We start from the raw sequence: 21792 nt of genomic DNA on the forward strand, positions 1-21792 counted from the left end.
AATGGCAAAGTCTCACTATGAAGTTTGTAAATTGTAGCATACACAATGCTTCCCCAAGTCACACTTCATATCCTTAAGAAGGCTCCTGTTATCACAAAACATCCCTTGAGGACAGAAGAATTTTTGGTAGAAAAGTATGTTTGGCAACATGTTTACTTAACTATCAATTTTACAACAGAATCACAGTTTTAAACAAATTAAATAGAAGCCAAGTATTTTTCATTGCAAGTACTGTAGACTGCAGCAAGGAGAAAAATCTTTTTTCCAAATGCTTTTTATCCTTATCTGTAAGGATAACCAGAATTATTAAGAAAGCCTACTACTGGCAAAAATTACTCTATCCACTGTCAGAATTATGCTAATCTTCCACAAGTAGGGTATCTGCATTTAGCTGGACAATTCCCTACTTCCCTGGCTGCACAGATAGTTTCCTTAAGTACCAGTGCTCAATTTTCGTACCATTCCATCACCTGTTCCAGGACAAAAATGAAGTTCCATTCATTTTTCAGCATTTTCCAAAAGTCACTGTTGAATGAAATAAATGCAAACGCTATGTACGCTTCTAGAGTAGCCCACATGACTTGATGCTGCACACATGCATCTGCATTTCAAGTTCAGTAACACTGGAGGAGGGGGAAGATAGGTGGAACAAAAAAACAAACCGTAGGCAGTTCAAGGCCTTTTCAAAATTAACTTATCAAAACCTTAGTAGTATTATGCAGGGAACTGAGGGGTGCAGTCCTGCAACAAACTTGTCATTATTCCAAAAGGAATTTTCTCTACTTTGTTCACAGTTAAAGGGATTTTCCTCTGTGGCTCTCTTGCCCATGGACTAATTCATCCACTCAGTCTGCAGTACAAATCCCACCTGGTGATGGCAGAGCAAGTGCCAAAGCCAGAACTATCCACAAAGCCACAAAAAAGCAGTGTATGTTCAGACACTCCTTGACAAGCATTTGGGTAAATCATTTACAAAAGCATCACAATGTTTACCAGGCTGACCTTGGGGGAACCAAATCATAGCATTTATAGAAACAGGCTCCAAACAACTACTCCACAGTTAAAAAAAATTGGTTTTACTTGAGTTCTGCATAGCAGAATAGTGGCACAAATTTTAAACAACCAAGCATAAACTGCAGTATAAAAAAATGAAACCCTCACTGACAATCGCCCTCCTCAGGCTACTATTTATTTTTGCTCAAGTATCTAATTATTGAATACTTAATAGTGTTTCCTTATTTTCTTATATTAGCTAGAACTTCCCAAAGTCTACAGAGGGGATCTTTAGAAAATGTCTAACCATGTGTAAATTAAATACAATTTCTCAACACTTTTAGTGTCTCAGTTTTAATTACCTGAAATAAAATTAATCAAAATGCTCAAGTTTAATATGGAACTATTCCAGTCCCTTAAAGACAGATCTGTAACAACCTTTTGGTGGGAGATAAAGTTATGAAGTATCTCTGGTTTTTGAAGTTTGGGGCTTTTTAAGTCAAGAGAAAATTTTTCAAGAACTGGCAACTTCAAAAGCATTTTTTAAATTCTTGTCTTCAACCACTGGGACATCACAGCTTGAGTGACCTCTCCGCTTCCAGAATAAATTACAAAATTGGTTTCTCTGTAGATCATTTAAACATATGTTTCAGACTGACTGGTCTTCTTAAATCAGGACAATAACAGAAGTAGCATGTGGGTAAGAACACTCCATCCCTGAGTTAAGGCAAGCAAATCAAGGTAAGATAACATTTAACAATCATTAGCACAAAATTAATGAAGACTGCCTCTTGGATTTTTTGAATTCAAAGAAAAATCTCTCTTCACAATAAATCATCTAGATGATTTTGACATCTTCGCCACTGAGTACCAGATTCTACTCCACAGAATTTGTAAAACAGAATCATAATCTTCAAGGTGTTTCATTGTCTGTTCAGTCAAGACTCAAGACACTTCTTTTAGAGAACAACAGTTAATGCCTGTGTCCAGGAACTAGATTCTTGACAGTTCTGTTCAGACTTTCAGCTTACAAAAACCTACAAGGCTATTACAGACAACCGAGATGTATACAGCGCATGACTGCACGCACAGCTGTATAAGATTTATATGCCACGCAGAAAAAGACAGGCTTTGGGTGTAATTTACTACACTACTTGTACACTAATTATGCTACCTCTGATAGTAACTATACAAAGGGGAGGAAATGAACACACAGTTCTTCCAAATTAAAAGGATGTATACTGAAATACCTATTTTTAATGACCTCAATTTCCTAACATGCATTCTGGTGAACAGGTAAGTTCCCCAAATTTCAAAATACAGTTCTCATAAAGGTTCAAAATCTCCTGCTTGTCTGGTACTAAGAATTAAAGACCATTCACTACTAGGTGACAAAACCTTAAATATCCTAAGTAACTTTTACAACTGTAAAACTGTAAGAAGACACTTCTTATTCTTTCCATGGGGCAGGAATACAGCTGGGGCTGTTTCAATGTAAAATAAGTTCTGAATCATAACGGCCATTCTTCCAAATTCCTTTTCTTCAAACTAAACATTTCTAAAAACCTAAGCTGGAAATAATGACAAGCTTGAGACTAACTTCCTCAGAAAAACATAATGGAAATCTTCAGAACCTGCTCATGCTGAATGTTTATAAGCAATTTTGTTTGATACCAACAGATCCTATCACATTTGATCCATGCAAATTTCTGGCAAACTTCTGCTACATGCTGATATTTAAAATTAAAAGCAACCTAACTACTTTACCATACATTCAACTGAGCCATTTAAAGAAAAAAAAAAAAGTTTTCATATAGTTTCCAAAGAATGTATTTTTTACCTGCATAAGTCTGCTTCTCTAAAAACAATTATTTGGGTTTATTTCCCAAGTATTTTAGAAACAAAAACATTAACTGGTATTATAGCAGTATACAGTGAGAAACCAATATAAGATTATCAACTGGAGTGGAAAGGACACAATCAGAATGCCTAATAATACTATAAAATATAAGAAAGTAATGAATAGATCAAAAAAGCACAGGAGGGGGAAATGAAAGGAAGAGCACACACTGGCAATTTCACACAACTTTAGTACGGGTATAGGGAAGCCTAATAACAGTATATGAAATGTTATCAACACTTAGCTTCTGCTAGAGCCTTCTGTTTTTTCATTTTGGGAAGAAAAATAACTAAAAGCTGTCCAGACTGAGTAAACAAGACCACACACAGGCGTTCCTGTTTCCCAAACAAATACAAAAATCTTCAGGAAAAACACAAAGCCATCCAAGGTGATAAAAATCTAATCCCACAGGGGACCACTAATACAACTCCTCAGAAAATGAGTATTTTTATTACTTGTTCAAGACAGTCTTGTGGTTTGAAATTGTTCCAATAAAACAATTAAAATAACCAGCTCTGTGAATAAGACAGTTCTTCTAACTGAGACAATTTATTCTGCTTTTTACTTTTCAGTAACGTAATGTTCATTTTGAGTACACCATTTAATGCTGTTGCCCTCACCAGAAACCTTGATCATGCACAGAATTTTGTCCCGAATTCTTGTCAGGTATAACATACATTTTATTAAGGAACACAAAATGAAATCTCATATCACAGTGATGGCTAGCAAGTGCTCTACGTTCCTGGTAGAAATTTTTCAGCTTGGAATTGTATTTTGTATTTATACATAGCAATCATTATTGACTGTAGTTAGGGGAGACAGTTGCTTATGTCTCTTCATATTCCTTTTGTGACTGATGACTTTTTCAGGTTAACTAGGCCAGTAAATGCCTTTTAACACATTAATACTTGCATGGAAGAAACTGTTATTCTCCCAGAATGGGGGGGGGGGGGGGGGGGCGGGGGGGGGGGGGCGGGGGGGGGGGGGGGGTGTATTCAATTTTTCTTCCATTTATTAGCTACCAGTATGTCTGGAAAGTGGGTAACACTAAGACAATGTATGGAACAACTCCAACTAACAGAAGACACCAGGAAGTCTGAAGATCCTCTGATGCTGGTCCCTGCTCCTGCTCACTGATTAGCACAATGCCTATAAGCAGCAGGAAATACACCATATTTACCTTTCATATTCAGAGCTCCAGGAGAGAGAAAGAGGAGAAATTTCCAAGACAGTATCCAAAAGGTTTATACTGATGAAGTACAGAAATACTGTAAATGCCGCTAGACAATGTAAGGAGAGATGGTTTTCAAGATATCCTAAGATCTTTGCCTTGTCCCTGATGCTATGGAACAGGATGGCAAAATTGTTATTCAAATTTGAGGTGGGCAGAGACAGTGGGAAAGCCCCAATTGGTCACATAAACTGGAAAAAAAGATCAGAAAATAATCCACTAAACACATCCAACATGGCAAACCCATGCCAAAAAAAAAAAAAAACCAAACCTCTGCTTTGTCACCTTCAAACAAGCAATTTTCAACCAATTTTTAGTCAAATGCTCACACTAAAACCAATATGTTATGTGAAATATAAATAAACAAGCCTAAATGGTAGCTAGTAACACTTGCAGAAGAAAAAAACTTGGGTAGAAAGACAGAATATTCTCTACAAGGAATCATAATTCATATCTACAAACTGTCATCTTTATTAGGAATGCAAACACAAGTTACTCTTTACTCATACCCCATACTTTTACAAAAATTGTTTTCCGCAAATAATCTTCAGTTAAATACATGGTGTACCACTTTAAATGCATTTTCAAATTAGCTTCTCCAGCATATTAGCTATATTTATGCGTTTTACATGACAAAGTAGGAAGTAAAATCAGAGTAACACAATGGCAGAGTTCTTCCACAGTTCAACACAGCAAACGCAGATTATGTTCACAGTATGTTTAAAAAAACACTAACAATGAGTGCCACAGGCCTTTTGTCTTACCATTGCAAGTTCCTCCTGTAATTCTCTGCAGGTTTTTTCATTATTCTCTAGTCTCTCAGAAAGGTCTTTAATTACCCTCTTCTTTTCATCAATCTTCTGATTCATTTGCTGGTTTGTGGAGAAACGCTCCCTTTCTAATCTGGAAAGTTTCAGCATTAGAGAATTTTCATCAAAAATGTATAGTCAATTATACTATATAATTTTAAAGATGATAATAAATGGATATGGCACATATGTTAGTACATCATATGGCTCCTAAAATGGCACTTTTTTTTTTTTTAACTGAAGAAAGTCATATATTCTAAGAACAAAGTTTCAAGAAGTGGCTACGCTCTTTTCAGTTACCAATGCTTGTATTAGGTTTCCAGTCATAAATTCATTTGCCCATTGGGATATGGCCTCCAAGTTACATATAATAAACAGAATTAATCACATTTTAATTAATAGTTAATTAAATCTTCATAAAGATTATGTCACATCTTGCATAATCGACCCTGATTTCACATACAAAGTTTGCTCCTAAAATTTTCACATACCTGTCTATACTGTACTCAGAATGGCATGACTTCAAATTTTCCCACCAGCAGACTGTTCCCAAAATTTCAAACACTTTTTTGTACTCTTATCAGTTCTCCTGGTACTCAGGAAAACAGATGCATAAAGAGTCTGGCACCAATAAAAAGGCAACTCATGAGAAAGCTACAAGGCCAAACAGCAGCATATAGGAGACAGAAGTAGGGACAGGAATCCAAGGAAGAATTTAGAAAGACTGCCTGAGTATGTACACACGGTGTCAAGAAACCCAAAAATTCACGTAGAACTGATGTTTGCAAAGGATGACAAAGACATTGCAAACAGATCTTACCACTACATTAAGGTAAGAAAGAAAATACCAACCTGCTTCTACACAGACTAGGCAATTTATCAATAGTAGACACAGAGAAGGTCACTGCACTCAATGCCTTTTTTGCCACAGTCTTCCTGGACAAGGTCACCCAAACCTCTGCAATCAGGAGAAGTGCTCAAAGAGGAGAACAGCTGCTAGCAGTAGGAGAGGATTGAGTCCAGGATTACTTGGAAGAAGTCAACCCATAGAAATTGAAGATGCCAGCTCACCTGCACTCAAAGGTTCTGACAAAACTGGCCAATGTCACAGCCAGGCTGCTCATTATCATCTTTAAAAGGTCACAGAGACTGGGGGAGGTCCCTGGCAAATGGAGAAAGGCAAATTTCACCCTTATATTCAGAAAAGGGCAAAAGAACAAGCTAAGGAACTACAGACCAGTTAGCTTCACCTCAGTCCCAGGAAGGTCATGGAGCAAGCCCTCTTGGAACAAATTTCTGGGCTTATGAAAGAAAAAAAAGAAGATATTTGGAACAGTCAGTGAGAATTTACCAAGGCTAAATCATGTTTAGCCAACCCAGTTATATTCCATGACAAAATGACCAGATCTGTGGACAAAAGGAGAACAATGAGACTAAATATAACAGCTTTATCAAGACTTTTGCCACTGTCTCACACAGTATTTTTATAGCCACGTTTTCAGACTAGATGTGAACTACAACACTGATAAAAACGGTTTGATGGTAAAGCTCTGACGGTGGTGGCTGATATCAATTAGAATGCTCCAGGAGTCTGTATGAGAACCTGTTTAACATCTTTATCCATCACCTGGGTTAGTCCAAGAGTGCAGTCTCACCAAATCTGCAGATAACAGTGAACTGGGTCAGGGTAGGTTACAACACTACAGAGTTGATATACTCAAGAGAAAGGTGGCCATTCCCTACAACTTAGAGAGGAAGAACAGGCCAGCATGAACCTTCTGAGATTCAACAAGAACATATGCAAAGATCTAAACTTAGGAAGCAATAGCTGGTAACTGGCTGGGAAGCAGCCATGCTCAAAAAGAACCTGATAATCTTGGCAGACAGCAAACTAGCCATAAAGCAGTAGCATGGCATATAAGTAGACATAGGTAACAGCATCCTGGGCTGTATTACTAGTAGCATAGCCAGAAGATCAAGGGAAGTGATTAACCACCTTTTATTTGACACTCATTAAAAAACATCTAGGATAATGACCACTTTTAAGCACACACCTTCCCTGTAACACAGGAAAAAAGGTGGAATGAAGTTGCAGTGGGTCACCAACATGACTGGGGTCTGAAGTACATACAAGAACTGAAGGAACTTGGTACATTCAGGCTGGAGAAGAGATAACTACAGGGTGTATAACAGGCCCTCCAGCGTCTAAATGGAGGTTATCAAGAAGATACAGCCAGTCACTTTACAGCAACACATGGCTAGAGGACAAGACACAACAGCCACAAATCAAATCCAAAGAGATTCAGATAAGTAGAATCTTTCCACCTTAATGAGAGTCAAACAATGGAACAATGGTTCCTGAATAAGTTCTGCCATCTCTATTCTTGGAGTTTTCAAGACCTAACTGTATGAAGCCCTGAGCAACCTGATCTCATACCTGATCCTGCAATCTATAGATCTCCTGCAATCGCTTTCAACCTGAACTGTTCTTTGATGTAACTCTTAGCAGCGTGAACATCCATCCAGGTGTCTTTTTTTTTTTTTTTGTCTTCTCCTATCGCTGTCTCACTAGAATTTAAAACAATGCAAAGGCCTCAAAGTTCTTCCAACTTTGAAACTTTTGAATCAGTATTGTCACTTTCTGACTTTGACTTCTTTCTTATAGGTCAATGTACCTTTTTAGCTGAAGGACTACTTCAGCAGTCCTCCAAATACCTATGTGCTTCTGCATCAGTCTGCCTGGTATTTTTTCTTTTAGCTGTAGATGGTTACTTATTCTTACGGAAAGAACTTGCCTGTTTCATCCTCCAAAGTAGCTTCTACTCCCACAGCTTTCAGAAATACAGCAAAAGCAGTTCCAATTTATTCTATGTCATGCTCTCACTCTTCAAGAAAAGTAAATTCACATGGAGACCCAAATCCCATGTTGCTTCCAATTTACATAGTGATACTGGATTCAGAGCTAATTAATAAATTATGCAACCCAGAAAAGCCTGTTTACTTGGTTTCAGTTATTAAAGCCATCTTTTCCTGAGAAAATAAATTCTAACAGGTTTGTATATCTTCCCACTTTGGTATCATGTATCCTACATCAAGTCCAGCAAAAAAGATATACAAGTGTTCTAGTGCAACAAATGAAAGTCTCCAAGACTTTCCAAAGACTAAGGCTTAAAGACAAACTCATGGGACTCTTTCAGAAAAAGGGAAAATTTGTTAGGATGCCAAACCATGGCTTAAAAGAAAAAGCCATGCTCTTGACATAGTCTGGAGTTGAAGGACCACAGCCTTCAAAAGTAAGTAGATCAAAAGCTTTTGTATTCTCTCTGAAAGGCTCTGGTGAAAGCAATCACTGATATTCACCAGTGTTACTGATACTTGGATACTTAAAAGAATAAAAAAGGCACGGGAAACAGATCAGGCAGTACATGCCCACCCCACGTAATTACCTCAAGGGAACCAGGTATTTTGACATCAATCTGAGATAAAGCTTGACCTTCACTACCTATCTTCATAGAACTCTGGAAGTTTAGGTGTCTAGACTAACAAAATTGTAAGGATAAGCTGTTTCTTCAGGCTCTATTAACAAAATCATCTGTTTAACTGTGTTAACTTTCATGCCAAAGTTTGCATTCTCTGATATCACAGAAAATAATCTGTTTTTGAAAACTCAGTTGGCAAAAGCTACTAGGAGTAATTGCCTGTATCGACAGACAACTGCATGTAGTGAAAGACACTGTTTGGGTGTTAGGCAAAGTTTATTATGATATCCAATTAACAAACAGAACAGGTGCTTTAAGTAGGCACAAATTCTTCTCCATACAAAATGAAAACCAAAATAGGGCAAATCTGCTTTCCTGGGAAAGAAGTCTTGAACAGAATTATCCAGTTCAGAGGAAAAGAGGAAGGCTGTTTATGGTTCTTGTCGTATTTTAGTAACACAAGTACTTACTTCTCTGTAAGCACCAGTATCAAAGTTCCTAATGCAACTGGTACCATAACTATAAGAACTGTATTTCCAGGTGTTTGCCAAAACAAATACATATATTCAGGTATTTCCTACAGCAATTCCAGACAAAGAAATACAATATCTGAAAAACAAATTTTCTTTTTGAGAATAAGTTCTCGCAGTCCCTATCTATCTTATCAAATAAAATAATGCAATTCTTCCCATTTTTCCAAAATGTAATTTTCACAGACCAGAACTACCCTAACCACAAAAAACTTCACTTCTCAAAAAAAGTTTCATGCGTCTAGATAAAAGATCCTCACAAAGAATAATACACTACTGAATGCAGCAATGTAATTCGATATTTAACCATTATCCTTATGCTGGGTTGAATAATCTAATATAGAAAAGTATCTTCCAGAGTCTCTCGAAGACTTAGTTGGGAAATTACTACTTACAGATTTTCACAATTTTAAACTAACATTACTAATTTAAAATTTAAGTAGTTAACCTTGTGGTAAAACTTGTAAAGTTCTAATGGTCTGGATGTTTAAGGTATAATTAAAAATGCTCCTAATTAGCTTACATTTTACCTCACAATTAATCTCTTGATTCTCAGAACATATTCATACTAATAATAGAATCATTCAGGCCTTAAAGACTCAAATGTGTCACTAACTTAGTGGAGTGTAATTTGCAATTTCTAAGTGTTTAGAAAAAAATACAGAGTTGTTGAGAGAGTACTCATGTTCACCACCTAAAGGGATAGTGGGGCTCTCCACATGATAACAACTGATCAGCATCACTCCATGTGCAGGCAGTACTCCATTTAAGGCTACTTCTTGAGACAAAAGGTCTTTGCTCACCTGAGAAACATAATTCAGAATTAAATGCTGTGAAAAACTGTTAAGGAAATTTAAATGCACGCGCATACCACTTTGGGAGACTGGGATCTAGCATGGTGAAATCAACCAACCAGAACTGTTCTTAAAAATGTAGATGCAGTACTGATATTTTATGAACTTTCTGTGGGGACAAAAGGAATCTTCATGAGAGGAACTTGAACTGATAACTATTACTGGGCACAGATATCTAAGATAAAATATCTTGTAGCAACATGAAAATGAGAATTTGCTAAAATAGATGGGCATACCTGAGAGAACCAGTGTAATCAAAGTTTAAAATAACTCAAGACAGACAAATTCAAGCACTAAAATGCTAAACACACTAGAAACCCTGAGAATCCACTTGTTTTACTGATACATAACTCCCAGTGTAATACATTTACAGTCCTTTCAGGACTGAATATGTTTGCATGATGTGCTACAGAGTGAAGTAGCTTGTTAGGTAAAAACTACTGATCCAACAGCCATTCCTCCAAACAAGGCTGTTCTGAACACAAAAGAGCTTTTTTAAAGTAAAACAACAAAAAGTAAAATGTTACATCAGTGGTCCAGGCCTTCTCCAGTTCAAAGAAAGGCAAAGAACTTGGTATTGGTTTAGTGACATGTATGTTGCTGCCACAGAACTCATGCTCAAAGCAAAAACAACCAGGCAGGATGGGAGTACAGTTTAATTAAATTATGTTATTTTAGGACCATAGAGAATCTTGAAATATACTTATTCAGTTTCCCAGCTGTGAAGACTGCAGTCTTCCTGAAGCATCACATTAGATGACTATCACAATGTATTTCACACATTTTCACAAATTTTTTTACATAAAAAATTTTTCCTTTCCTTAGGAAAAAAGCTTTAATTTTTTTAATACAACTCTGGTTTATCTAAATGCACAACCTTACATTCAGACTTCTTTTGGCCTTAGTTTAATGAAGAGCTCTAAGGTGTTCATAATACAGCACAGGTTTCAACTATATTACTAAAAACACCTCTGTAAACATGCATACAGAAAGACTTTCTCAGGCCCACAAACTTCCTCAGTTCTAGGAAAACCAGTTTCTTTTGTTCTCAACTATTGTTTGTATGAATACGTCAACATAAATACCTCTGTGTACAGACTCATATAATCCTAGATAAGAGATGCCAGCTCCTTTTCCAACCCACTCTACTAGCTTGAGTCTCTTCCCACAGCCCCATTGTGCACCACCCACTTCAAGTCTTCTTAAACCTCCTCTTCCCATAAACCTCACCTCCTACCATCCTTTATTTCACATATTCCTCAATTATCTACCTTCCAACGCCATTCTTCTTCCTGACATTTTCTCACCCCAATATATACTTGATTCAGCCAGGGAAGAAGACTCAGTACTGCGCATCCTATACCTGCCTGGGGAATATAACAAAGCCTTCAAATTCTTCCAAAAACTGTCTGTTACCACAGACACAGCAGCTTGTGCTGAACAGGAAAGGAATCCCAAGTAATTTCATCTGCTCTCACACACTTCAACCCCTTTTTTCTATTTTTCATTACCATGTTAAAAACTTCCTACAGTTATCCAAAAGCTGAAAATGAAATTATCCACTATAAATTATACACAACTTCTAGACAGAAGTCTTAGAGATTCATCTGGCTCACTAAACTGAAAAGTAATGTTTTCACAAGAATGTAAGTGTAAACAGAGAAAAGAAGTGTTATAAACCTGCAACTTATGTTTTCGTCATAAACATGTATGTTTTCCTCCCAAACACTACTGGTGGGCCAACCCTATCATAACCATAATTTTCAACACTTTTGCTTTGGCACATAATCTATAACAGATTGGTTATTTTCTCTGCCTACCCATCATATGTATGGTTACTGATACGGACCCATTATAAATGGAATGCCAGGTTCTGAACCTTGGCTTGGTTTGGTAAATTGCATCAGATTGTGTTGCTTTCTTGTGACTGAACACTATCGAGAATGTAAACTGCAAGTGGTACTCAAACCATCTACTGCCATTTTACAATTAATTTGAAAGGTAACTTACACATTGAGTTTTTCCAAGTTCTCTTGGGCATTGTGTTTTTCTCTCTCATATGCATTTTCTACCTCTTTGAACTCTTTCTTGATCATTTCTAAATCCAAAAGAGCTTCTGAGTGGCTGGCTTTTTCCACCTGCAAAGCTCCTTCAAGGTCTCGAATTCTTAACTACCAAGTGATAAGAAAGCAATTAAAGCAAGTTAGGAAAAACTATCATGACCTTTAATGCTGTTTACATTCTGCTCTCCTTTACAGGTAGCTATTCCATTAATTCTGTGTGGAAGTATAAACATAGAAAGCATTGAACACATGTAAAATTGTTTGAATGCATACAGTTCAAAATGGAGACAAACAGGTACACCGACCAAAAGCACCTTTTATTTCTTTTGGTGGTAGACGGATTTTTCCTTTTTCAGTTACTACTGAAGTTTTTCACGGGAATTATAATTTTCAAGTAGACTCATGAAAGTGTGGGATTAACTTCCACTCAGCACAAAGCACACTTGAAGCTTCTTCATGTATATCAACGAGGAAGAAAACTTCACTAGCCATTCACTTTAAGGAATGTTACCCTCCCAGCGCCTTTGTATGTTGTAGAAGTAGAGAGAGGAAAATAAGAAAACTAAATCTTTGCTTTCTGCTGCTAATCGTCACTTTAAAAAATTTAAGTGCCTATAAATAGAGAAAATCATGAGAATAAGAAAATAACTAACTGAAGAAGAGCAGCATTTATTTTTGTTGCTCAGAAAAGAAGAAAACAGGTAACGAAATTCCCTTTTTTTTTTCCCCACTTAGTGTTTCAAAAGTCCAGTCTGAAAGGCTTGTTAGTTCGTATGAAATTACCAGAGCAACCATCATTTAGCTTTTTCTCTCTTGCTTTTTAAAATAAACCATTACTGGCATGCTGGGTCAAACTCCATGAGAGAGAGTTTAGCAATACAAAGACTTACTATTCAAGTCTGTACGCTACATTTTTTTCATATAATCAATCTTTACTGGTAACTGCAGATACCATAAATTTGATTGAAGCTAAAATGTACTCTGAATAATTATACTTCGAACTGCAGTTTCAGGATGCATTGAACTCACTCCTAGAGAAGCTGGATGTATGCACTGCATTGCCAAATACCTCTAAACGCCCATTCAAAAGATACAGGGCAAGACACATAAACAGTAGTATAGCGTTCAACTACTGTGAAACATTTCCTTTCCCCTCACTATTTAACTGCTAGTGGGAATTCTCAAACTTACAAATGTGACATTTCATTATCTATTATAATAACTTTAATGTTCCCTGAAAAGCAGGTATTTTTCTATTCTCTCCTTATGTATTAGCTATTACAATTTTGGCACTTGTTGCAGAAAAGACTGTTCAGTTTTCACTAAAGTAAATAAGCAGTCTTAACATTTTGGAAGACTGTATCTTTACAATGTTATCAACTGTTTTACTGTAAACATCTACAAAATATTTAACAAAAAGTTTACCTGGATGATCTCCAAATTGAATTCGGATTCCAAATGTGCTGCTCTCTCTGCTTCGATGTTTTCTTGCAGTTTCTTTATTCTCACTGTAGCTGCCTGAAAGTGTATTTTGAAGAAATTTAAGTCCAGAGAGGTGGCAAACATGACACAAAGACTACTCTATTCATTCAGTATATCACGACTCCATACAACAACCTGATATATCTGAACTACTTGTACTTTGGAACTGTGAGAACTCATACCAAGAAATACATATAAAAACAAATTCTACACATCTAGAATACTAAATTATTACTTTTTATTTATTTAAAGACATTTCTGTAGCATTATGTTGTTGATACATTTTTTTATAATCACGAAAACTGCAGCTGAAGTCAGAAAGCAGAAAGGCCAAGTTAAACATTCTACTTACTCCCTCATTATTCGCTTTTACACCAAGGTTGTCACCTGAAACAAAATAACCACACCCTGTATGTTCCAAAATACGAGGTATCAATAGAGTATCTACAATTTCAGCAACAAGGCAGATGAAGCACAGAGAAGATACAAAATTCCTCAAAAATATGTTGGCTTTGGCACCGAATTTCCAGGCAAGGTGCCCAGAACAGATTGCTTTGCAGCCCTAGACTAGTCAGTTTCCTTACAACAAAAACCTGTAAACTCTCTAACATTTCAAAGCATTAACCTAGTATTTTTTTACTGCTACGTTCCTTGACCTGTAACTCTTCTGTTACGATTTAGTCTAGCAATTATCAGGATGCTCATGATCTCATTTATCAAATACCCGAGTACTTTAATCAGTTACTATATCTCATTACACAGAACACCTGTACATGCATGCATAGTTTAAGCAAAATGGGATTCTCCAAATTAAGCTGCTACATCTTTCTTATCCATTCTTATAAGATTTAGAAAAGCACAAAAATGCAAATGACTATGCTAAGAATCTACTTGTAATTTGGATTGCCTATAAAAAGTTCAAGTAGTTTATATTTTTATCCAACTTTTAAGTGATCCAAGCTGAAAAAAATTCAAGTTACAATAAACACAAAAGAAATCACCAGATCAGTATTCCCAGACAAAGGCCTAGACATAGAATTTCATCTGGAAAAATACTTTTACCAAAAGCAGTAACTAAAGATCTGCTATAATGGAAATGCACATGCAATTTTAACTACACTGTTTTCTATCAATAAAATCATCTCTTTTCACTTTCATAATTGGATTGAAAACTAAAAATCATCCCAATATGTCTCTTGGCTTCAAGTTAAATCAGGCAGATCAAGAAAAAGGAATTAATATTAAAAAGTCACTTAACATAAGAAGGTTATATAAATACAATGAAAGTTACAGATTTTGTAAAAGTAAAACAAAGTAGCAAGTATGCAAGACTGCATTTTGATTCTGAACATTTAAAAGAAAAGAGAGAAACATTAACTTGTTAAAATAAAAGCTCTTGGCATAAATTTAAACTTTGTATAACCACACACGCACACAAAAGGAAAGACTTTTGAAACTGACATCCATGGAAGGCCTGCTAAAGAAAAAAGCAGCAACTGCATAGAGCTTACAAAAGCTCCTCCACAGTAAGGGCTGTCAAAAGGCTTAAACTTTGCCTCTTCCCAGGATTCTACCTGTTTAACACACTTGATAAAAAAAAAAATCACAAATCCTGCACAAACATTGTAATTCCATATTGCTAAGATTCTTTTGAAAAATAGCTTGATTTAGACTCTTCGCAGTACTACTCCTTGCAAACATCAGATCCTACTCCTCTTTGCCCTTAATGAAGAACTGGCGAACTACCTCCTGCTTCAATTTGGAAGGACTCCTTAGCATCCTCCAACAGGTCAACATCTGTCAACAGGATAGTTTCACACAACAACACTGCCAGCCTAGTAAAAGCAGTCAGTGAACAATAAATGAGTGACGTGGATTTAATTTCTTTTTTATTAATATTTTAAAAGTCTGCCTGAAAATAATAAAAGTTTGAAGAGAAGAATAAAGGAAACAGTGAGGAAGGTACCTATCACAACATTCTGAAAATATCATTTTTAAAAAACAATTGGAAAATTAATTTTTTTAAAATAGAGTGAACAGAGATTTCACTGAGAATATTTCACTGCATACCCTCAAGAGCAAAAATGCTTTTCTGTTTTGTTCAAGTGCCTATTCTCATAGTGAACGCTGAAATGGAAAAAGAAAAAAGTGATTCTGCAAGTGAAGTTTTTAGGTATAACTTACTAATTCACTAGCTCTGTACTGCATTTGAATTAACTCTTACTTTATTTCCTAAGCACCAGTCCAAAGTAGAACTATGCCTTCATGTCAGCCCCTCTCCAGCTGAAACCAGAGATGCAAGACACTATCAAAATGGCTAACACACTCTCTCAAATGAAGCCCCCCTAGAACTGTTAGATTTCATCAGTCCCAAGAAGAACAATAACACCAGGAAGAATAAGTAACAGCTTGAGTGAAAGCATCTGCAAGAATTAAAAATTGGAGCAATCACATTCTTCCAAACAGAGCATACAGGTATCAGTTCATGGTACTTTAAAAGCAGCCTGTCTCCTCAAGCCAACATGACAGACACTAACTGCAAGGAGAAGACACATTATACAAAGGAGACAAACTCCCAGAAATATAGAAACTTCAGTCCTAAGAAAATCCTGGGACAATGAGGGAAGAGATGCAGAAGCAAGCACACCTTAAGAGGTGCCAACATATCATTCCTTTGCTGTCCTGAAATAAAAGCACTTCACTTTAGAAACAGACATACTTGTAGATGGTTCATTTGTTTTGAGTTGTCACAAGTCACTGAAGAATCAATTAGCATGCCCGTAAAAAGAGAAACACTGGCAAAACTAGTGTTTCAGCTACATACGTTTCTGATTGTCTCTGGAATGTGAGAAACAGGCTCCTAATTACAAGCAGGACAGTGAGCCTGGCCTACTGTAAACGAGGTACGAACCCTAGGCACTGACCAACCAAGAGCTAGATGTACCTGACAGGTATCCCAATGGAAAGTATTCAGAGATTCGAGATAGTGCACATAGGGTAATTAAATTTTAAATTAGAAAGCAAAATATTTATTTGGCAGGTAAGTATCATCTTACAGATCACATCGCTATATAAAGGCAGAGAAAATTCACTTGTTCAAAACTGGGGTTTCTTCACAATGTTAGGAGTCTCAACACCTTATTCTTGCTTTTAAAGCTCATCATCTTCTACAGTTTGATTCTTTAAAGCTTTGCTATGTACCAGTAGTTTGTTCCAATTTTGATTTTTAAAACCTTTTTACACTAGTTCACTGGACCTTCAGAAAATAAAGATCTAGGGAGAGAAAGAAAATACATTTTCATTCAAGGCAAGTCACTGTCAGGGATCTGACAGGAACTGCCACCAATTTCTTGTATTGCTAGAAGCCAAAGATGAAGAGTGAATTATGTTCTCTTCAAAAGCCTCAGAGTATTACTCAGGTAAATCTTTATCTTAGCATATCAGTATAAGCAGCTGTCTTACACAGAAGAGATTTAGATCCTTAAAAGACCTTGCAGAAAAATTACATATGTAAATTGAGGAAGTCATGTAGATGCTGTCTGTGTCTGCTGAGACAATGAATACTCTTTTTGCTGGGTTCTATGATTTGATTGCTGAAGTTTATGGTTCACCATACTTCTAGCAAATTTAAACAGTCAGAAGCCAGCAAGTAAGTGGGAAATTAGTGGGAAAACAAAAACTTCATGAGAGATATCTAACCAGCCATTAGCACATAAGCTTTGCTAAGCAATACAGAGCTATTAAATATAAAGAAATTCAGATTTGCTTAGAGTGCTCTAAGGAAACGAATCTTGGATTGCTATTTATCTAAGTGCACATCAGCCATAGAAGTTGCACCTGAACTCCAAGCTGAGTCTGAAGTTTTGTTTGGGAAGAACACAGCTGCAAAAAAAAGACTATATAGAAAATCTTGTCTATTTTGCTAGTAAAGGTTCAAACAAGCTCTGCTGATACTTACATGCACTTCCCCTTGCCATGAGAAGCTGCATGCTCTACCAGTGAGGATGATCCATTACGTACTTCGTAAGGAAAAGAAAGAGATGTCAGCCATGAGCCTAGCCTGTAACACCATACTAACAATTCCAAAAAGAGGAATGAGATGAGCAAAGGAGTTTTGTGTTCCCATCTGACAAACAGAAAGAAACTGTTACCAGAAGCATGTTAGCCATGCAAACCTCTTTGCATCAGACAAAAGGTGAGAAACAGTACCCTTAGTGAACTATGTGTCCAAACACATCACAACATCTACCCAGAAAGTGGTAGCTGTGCGAAACCAGGACAACAGGTCATAGAGAAAGGCTGCAGGTCACAGGCATCTAGACCACAGTCTTTCAACTGGGTGCCCAATAGGAATCCTTTCTGATTTAGCTTGGAAAGCTTCTTGTCAGGACCAAATCACAGATCTATTTGAAGGACAGATCCAAAAAGTGGGTTCTGCAGTGGTTACAAAGTGTTTCCTTATCCAATACTGAAAACAATTCAAGGAGATTCAGTCATTCCTTATTTCCACGTGCACCTAAATAGGACAGATGAAGGCAGACATCTTAAGTAAGGTATCACACACAAACTCATGGCATCTCCAAAGTTTCCTTAGATATTCAACTGAGTCAATTTCAGCCTTAATCTAAGGAACAAAGGTATCTGGGATCTGTTCCCGTTATGGCACAGACAGAATTGTGAATTAGGAGAAAATAAAAGTGACTAAGAAAACTTCAGTGCCAGCCTTAGAACTTGTGCACGACCATGCTGTATGTTTAATCTCTCAACATTCAGTCACTTTTTCCAATGTGCTGTTGCAGGTCAACACTAATATGGTTTCTAGGAGACATTTTCTGCATGCTAACAGTTTGCAGTACCATTTTCCAAACTGGCCTTTGTGGCTTCCACTTTTCTGAGTCACTCACACCTGCTCTAAGTACTGCAGTATTTGTGAATATTGGGGTACTCCATACTGAATGAATACTGAAAGAGTAATCCAGTATCCTACATTTGTGCAATGCCACAGCCATGAAAATGTAATCATTTGACATTTGAATTTACATCAAGATACCCTTTACCAGACAAGCAACACAGAAAACAACAGGAGAAAAGATAGAAGTACATTTACAACAGTTACTAAGTTTGGATACAGTAATAGAAGTATTTTTTTTCTTCTCTGCTTCTATTTAGCCCACAATATGAACAATTTTTCAGTTTTATTTTACTAACAAGTTGTCAAGATACTTATACTTCCCCATGGCTGAGGTCCAACCCCTATGTGAAATGCTCAGCTAAATTAAAAGTTTCAAGAGTGAAGAGGACACACCTCATACCTGGATCATCATCCACTCATTCTGTGTGCTTCAATATTCAGATAAAGATCTTACTTCTTCCTACTTAAAAGCAATTCCCTATGATTCATAAGTCAAATCAGGAGGCCAGGTCTAAACATATCTTTAGAAGATGTGCTGACCACTTCCACCTAGCGTTAGAAAAGTTGATGCCTCTTGATTGTGGTAAGGTGGAGCCATCTCCTGTCCGGATAATAAACAACCTTTCAATAACTATAAAGTTACTTAACTACAAACAATCCTTAACCACTTAAGTAAATGTTCTTTCAGTCTGACGGAGTGTGGTCAACCTTCACTATAAATATTTCCTGTATATGAAGTCTAGAGCAACATCTGTCATTGACAGAGGAGCCATATTTGACCTGCACAATACCACATAAACAACTTCACTGGCATGGGGGCTGTAAGATAAGCCATATGCTTGGCTTTACATTTAAAAAAAAAAAAAAAAAAAGAATAAAAACAACTAGGACTGCTAAATTGACATAATTTGGTTGCCTTTGGATAAAGTCCATTCCAAACTGCAACTGAGCTCCTTCCTGCTAGTGAACTCATCTGAACTGCTTTCACTTTCTACAGTACCTTGAGGGGAAAAAGATGACCCTTTTGGTTCTCATGCTTAGTAGCTGGTAAACCTCTTAACAGTACATGAACTGACACTGTTACTTTATACATGCACATACACAAGATTAACATGTGACTTGTTACTAACTCCTGATAAGGGCTACATGAGACAGTATTCAAAGAACTTCAGTCTCATTGTGAGGCAAGAGTGAACAGCCTTCAAACTGGACTTGAATAAAATGCATAGGAGTTGATAAAGAGGAGTTTCTTCTCAGAAAGAAAGTCCATTGCATCAATAAGCTTGTCACTGGAGAAACCTGAACTTTGGAGCCACCACAGATACCATTACAAAAACCGCAGCACTTAGAGGACATACAAGACAGTCACAGTAGCTAGAATTCCTAGATGCCAGTTGTGCATTGTGCAGACACTAGAAAGCAGTGGATTAAGTAGGGATAAGCCATCAAGAGTGTGTAGTCATAAAAGACAAAAAGTAGTTTAACCAGCAGCACTGTTAATTGGCTTAGGAATGTGGCCTCTCTTGCACTGCTTGGAGCTTTCTCAAGTCTTTCTTATGAGAACTGTAACTTAGCTTATGCTACAATTTATGGTAAAATTAATAACAAGCAGGGGGAAAAAAAGCAGTTCTGTAGGTTTAGGAGTTTGGTTTTATTTTTAGCTGGGACCTAAATTTTGCGTTTGATCGACTCGAATACAGTAAGAAATGTAACACACCCACAGCCTTAAAGCACGCACATGCACCTTCTGCAAATACAGAAATGGACCATTTCTCAAGTCTTTGCCGCCATCTCTCCATCACAGCAGCATCACCAAACAGTAGAAGATAACACATTTAGCAGGACATGAAAAGGTCAATATGCTTATGGGTGGGGATGCAGGAAGGGCAAAGTGAAAGCTAAGTGAATGGTCTTTAAATGGTAACTCAAAGTCTCAGAAATATGGCAACTTACTCAAGTCTCAGAAATAAAATGGACCAAGTTATGAGATGTTTTTCAGGCCCCATGAAAAAGGCTTAAAAAATTCAAAAGACCTTGAGCTCCAGCTTACTAAGAGTTGGCAGACTCAAATGCATAAAAAGAAAATACAAAATCACTATTAAGAGAGAGTTTAAAATTTATGAACCAACAATTCCGTTTCTTGTGGTAAAATCCACATTAGCATTTCTTTCACTGTTTGTCAAACAGTTTTCCCACGCAGCTTTTTGGCACCTAGACACATCAGAAGAAACACTATTTTATATAAAAATTGCTTTATATTTCCCAAGAAATCATCCTTCCAGAGCAGTGAAGCTAAAGGCTAAAATAAAATACACTGGTTCCAGGAAACTGATTATCAGAAATAGTAGCATCTTGTTGAGTTCAATATATACACATCAGGAATTTGTTTGACTACTGAACTGAAGGCTAAAGATACATAATAATAACAATAAGGTTCCCAATTTAAATTTTTCTGGTAATAGTAAGTGTTCCACTTCAGAAGGACTCCATGTCCATGCAGTAATATACCACACTGGTATCACTGCAAACTGAAAAGCTAGCAGGTTCAGCTGTCTTTCAAGTGAAGAGTCCACAGGAACTTGCTATTATTCTTTCTCTTCATTTTTAATTCCAAAAACTAGAAATGTCCTCTTTTAGACCATGTTCAGAATAATGATTGAAGCATAAAACCATGCGAATATTAAAAAAAAAGAGGGGGCAGACTTTTTTCGCCTTGCTTTCTTTATAATATAGTCTATCAGATAATTTTTTCATAAATATAAGTGCCATTGTACAAAAAGATTCTCAATTTAACACCTCTCATTACTTAAGCAATTATTTTCCCATGGATTTCTCCCTTATGTCCAGCAGAGGGTAGTACAGGAACAGCCTTGTGAACTCCAAAAAAAGTTCATCCTTACTGCATACTGTGACAGTTTAACCTCAGCCAGCAATTCAGTACCATGCAGCTGCACACTCGCACCCTCCTCCCCAGAGAGGTGGGGAGGAGAATCAGGAAGGAACGTAAAACTCGAGGGTTGAGATAAGAAAAAATTAGTAACTGAAATAAAATAAAAACAAAAGAACAGCAGTAATGATAGCAGTAACAGTTACATTGAAAAGAAGAGAGAAGGGGAGAAAAATGAAACCCAAACAGAAGGGAGGAAAGAAAACAAGTGATGCACAACAAAACCACTCACCACCTGCTAATGAATGCCCGGGCAGCCCCCACCTCCCCCCTAGTTTATATACTGAGCATGACATCCCATGGTATAGAATACCCCTTTGACCAGTTCAGGTCAGCTGCCCTGGCTGTGTTCCCTCACCATTTCTTACACCCCTCCAGCCCTCCCACCGGCAAGGCCTGAGAAATCAAAACATCCCTGATTACACTGTTCCCACACCAAACCCAAAACACAGCACTGAACTAGCCACCAAGAAGAATAACTATCCCTGCCGAAAACAGGACACATACCTAGTGTATAATATAAAGATTATAAGATTGCCTTTTACTTAGAATTACACCACGCTTCACAGAAATCACCCTTAAGTTCGCTCCC

At 36.9% G+C, this 21792-nt stretch overlaps 1 protein-coding gene across 3 annotated transcripts in view; it reads right to left on the reverse strand.

Moving 5' to 3' along the window:
* The window catches only part of CCDC171 (coiled-coil domain containing 171), a 147309-nt gene that overhangs the window by 107541 nt on the left and 17976 nt on the right, over positions 1–21792 (reverse strand). For all 3 annotated transcript variants that reach the window (XM_040580067.1, XM_040580066.1, XM_040580068.1), the window contains exons 7-9: positions 13285–13377; positions 11807–11967; positions 4889–5027 (exon numbers count right to left, since the gene is read on the reverse strand). In XM_040580067.1, the coding sequence (XP_040436001.1) occupies positions 4889–5027; positions 11807–11967; positions 13285–13377 (393 nt within the window). The remainder of the gene's footprint in view (positions 1–4888; positions 5028–11806; positions 11968–13284; positions 13378–21792) is intronic.

Source organism: Falco naumanni, chromosome Z (assembly GCF_017639655.2).
Source record: "Falco naumanni isolate bFalNau1 chromosome Z, bFalNau1.pat, whole genome shotgun sequence".
In the NCBI taxonomy this organism is placed as follows: domain Eukaryota; kingdom Metazoa; phylum Chordata; class Aves; order Falconiformes; family Falconidae; genus Falco; species Falco naumanni.